Source organism: Austrofundulus limnaeus, unplaced genomic scaffold, assembly GCF_001266775.1.
Source record: "Austrofundulus limnaeus strain Quisiro unplaced genomic scaffold, Austrofundulus_limnaeus-1.0 Scaffold96, whole genome shotgun sequence".
NCBI classification, from domain to species: Eukaryota; Metazoa; Chordata; class Actinopteri; order Cyprinodontiformes; family Rivulidae; genus Austrofundulus; species Austrofundulus limnaeus.
The window spans coordinates 463,524-466,464 of record NW_013952498.1 but is presented as its reverse complement, the minus strand read 5'-3'; the positions used below and the strand labels follow the sequence as shown (position 1 = coordinate 466,464).

Here is a 2,941-nt window from a genome sequence, read left to right as displayed (position 1 = left end):
TATTTTCAGTTACAGGCTGAGTCATTTCTACCTTCTCCTCTCTGTCAACGCTCTCTGGTTTCATTTAAAAGAGTCGATACATTATATTAAAGATGACAATAGCAGGAAATTTACTCTGTGTTTAATTTAATGATCTATAAAGCTGGAGGAGGTCAGAGGTGAGATCAGTTTTCAGCTCCCAGATTTTGGATCTTTCAGGGGGCGTGGTCAGCGCTGCTACGTCACGGATTGTTATATAGGCTGCAGCTGTGGCGATGCGCTCGCGCTGCTGAGACAAGCGGAGAACTGAGGACCGGCGGCGCGCGCTCACACACTCCACAGTCTCCAAACAAAGAGAAGCACGCGAGGCAGCAGCAGCAGCAGCATCCCACCCCCTTCAGCCGCGAGACCCACTGACCTGCAGAAGCTATCCCTCCCCGACCGAACCGAGCCTCGCTCGCGCATAGAACCGACCATGACGACAAACGGCGCGTCTAACGGAACCAGCGACATGCTGCAGATCCAGTTCGGCCTCATCAACTGCGGGAACAAGTACCTGACCGCCGAGACGTTCGGCTTCAAGATCAATGCGTCCGCCAGCAGCATGAAGAAGAAGCAGATCTGGACCTTGGAGCAGACCGGGGACGAGTCCAGCTCCAACGTCTTCCTCCTCAAGTCCCACCTGGGCCGGTACATCGCCGCCGACAAGGACGGCAACGTGACCGGGGACAGCGAGAGCCCCGGGCCGGACTGCCGCTTCGTCATCACGGCGCACGACGACGGCCGCTGGTCCCTGCAGTCCGAGCCGCACGGCCGGTACCTGGGCGGCACCGAGGACCGGATCATCTGCTTCGCGCAGACCGCGTCCGTGGCGGAGAAGTGGAGCGTGCACATCGCCATGCACCCGCAGGTGAACCTCTTCAGCGTGACGCGCAAGCGCTACGCGCACCTGAGCGACAAGGTGGACGAGATCGCCATCGACCGGGACGTGCCGTGGGGGGTGGACTCCATGATCACGCTGGTGTTCCGCGAGCAGCGGTACCACCTGCAGACCTCCGACAACCGGTTCCTGAGGAACGACGGCGCGCTGGTCGCCACCACGGACAGGAGCACGGGCTACACGCTGGAGTTCCGCTCCGGGAGGGTGGCCTTCAGGGACTGCAGCGGCAGGTACCTGGCCCCCTCCGGGCCCTCCGGCACCATGAAGTCCGGCAAGAGCGGCCGGGTGGGCAAGGACGAGCTGTTCGTGCTGGAGCAGAGCCACCCGCAGGTCGTGCTCACCGCGGGCAACGAGAGGAACGTCTCCACCCGGCAAGGTGGGTGTGGTGGTCTGGGCCTTTGTGTGTGTGTGTGCACGTGTGTGTGTGTGTGTGTGTGCACGTGTGTGTGGTGTGTGTGTGCAGAGGAAGTGTTGGAATGTGAGACTGCAGCAGCCCCCCTTCAGCTTGCAGCACATCCTAAAGGTTTAGTGTGTTTGTTCAGTGAAACAATGGCCTGTTGGAGCCTGAATCCTCCTGCAGGACAGAGCTTGGTTCTAAATCAGCTCTGATGTTCAGCTTCACACAGTCTGCTGCCTGATGAGCCCAAAGGCCTTGAGCTCCTTTCAGCAAAGTTTCACTTAGTCTGGGGGGGTAAAGCGGTAAAAACATTGTTTCCAGACTTCTTTCTCTTAAAAATGTCACATTTTGCTCATAATGTTCACTTTGGGTTCATCTCCACATCAAACCTTGAGTTTTATGTGACCACCAGTATCTGTTTGAGTTTGAGAAGCATCYGATTGGCCAACTTATGGGCCAAGGGCCAGAAGTGGCCCTAGGACGATCTTAATCGGGTCCTGGTTGTCTTCAAAATGAAAACGTAAATTTAAGTTGAACTTTAAACATCTTGAACTTGCAGAGGTTCCAGTTTACTCAAAGTCCAGTTGATGTTTTAAGAGATGCTAGCATGCTTACCATGCTATGCTAACCATGTTACAACTTGTCCAAACAAGAAATGGAAGAAAAATCAACATTTCTTCACCTGATCTGTATGGATTCTGCTTGGTGTGCAGGTTTATTATTAGATCTGTGGCTCAAAATACTTCCAGTAGCATCTTGCTTTATGAACGCAGGTCTTTGTGATCCGTGCTGGAAAAATGAGTTGCATCAAAGAACAGATTTTTTAAAACTTATTTATTTAAATTCGCCATATCTAAAGTCTCAAAACAGTCTAATTTGTTGAAATTTGGCGATTTACCACCTGGCAACAAGCTAGTTTTGTTTACAGAACTGCTGATTGAAAACTTGATGGTACTGGTCTGCAGTGACGTCATCAGGAATTCCAGCCCCTGTATTAAATGGGGGGAATCCCTGAGTGTCACAGCATTGTCCAACATCATGTGAAGAGATTCTGTGATGCAGCCTGCAGAGGGAAAATGTTTTTTTAAGAAATTATCTGAAGACGCACCCCTGTACCTCTTTTCACCTTTTTTTGTTCTGCTGATTTCCCCCCAACTTTGTGCCAATTTCAGCTTCCTTCAGCTTTTTTGTTGTTGCTCATTTTAGCTGTTTTCAGCATTTTTGGCTATTTTTCCAAATTCTTCTGCTAATATCAGCTTTGTTGGTTTTCTTTTTACTTCTGTGAAGAAAAGATTTTTTTGCTTCATTCTGGCGTTTATTTTTTTCCTGCGTTTTCAGCTGCTCAGCTAAATTCGTGTTTTGGTTTGGTTTTATTTTTTCAACTTAATTTCTCAAACACACTCGTTCAGTTTCTTATACCTTTTTTTAAACTAGCTAATTTTAGTTTTTTAGCATTTTTGTCAGCTAAATTTACTTTTTTGTGGCATTTTCAGATTCTTACTGCTTAACACAGCATGTTGTTTCAACAAAGACCCATATATTAATTTCAAGATCACAAGTTAATCGTTTTCCTGCTTGTTTTACCATTTGTCTAAATTTCAGCTTTATTTTTTAAAATATTAGTA

The 2,941-nt window shown here is 48.9% G+C and overlaps 1 protein-coding gene across 1 annotated transcript in view; it reads left to right on the top strand.

Moving 5' to 3' along the window:
• Positions 1 to 259: 259 nt before the first annotated feature.
• fscn1a (fascin actin-bundling protein 1a) overlaps positions 260 to 2,941 on the top strand; it is a gene marked incomplete in the record, with an annotated part of 22,716 nt that continues 20,034 nt past the window's right edge. Inside the window, 1 exon segment of the mRNA XM_014012874.1 lies at positions 260 to 1,295. Coding sequence (XP_013868328.1) covers positions 455 to 1,295 — 841 coding nt within the window.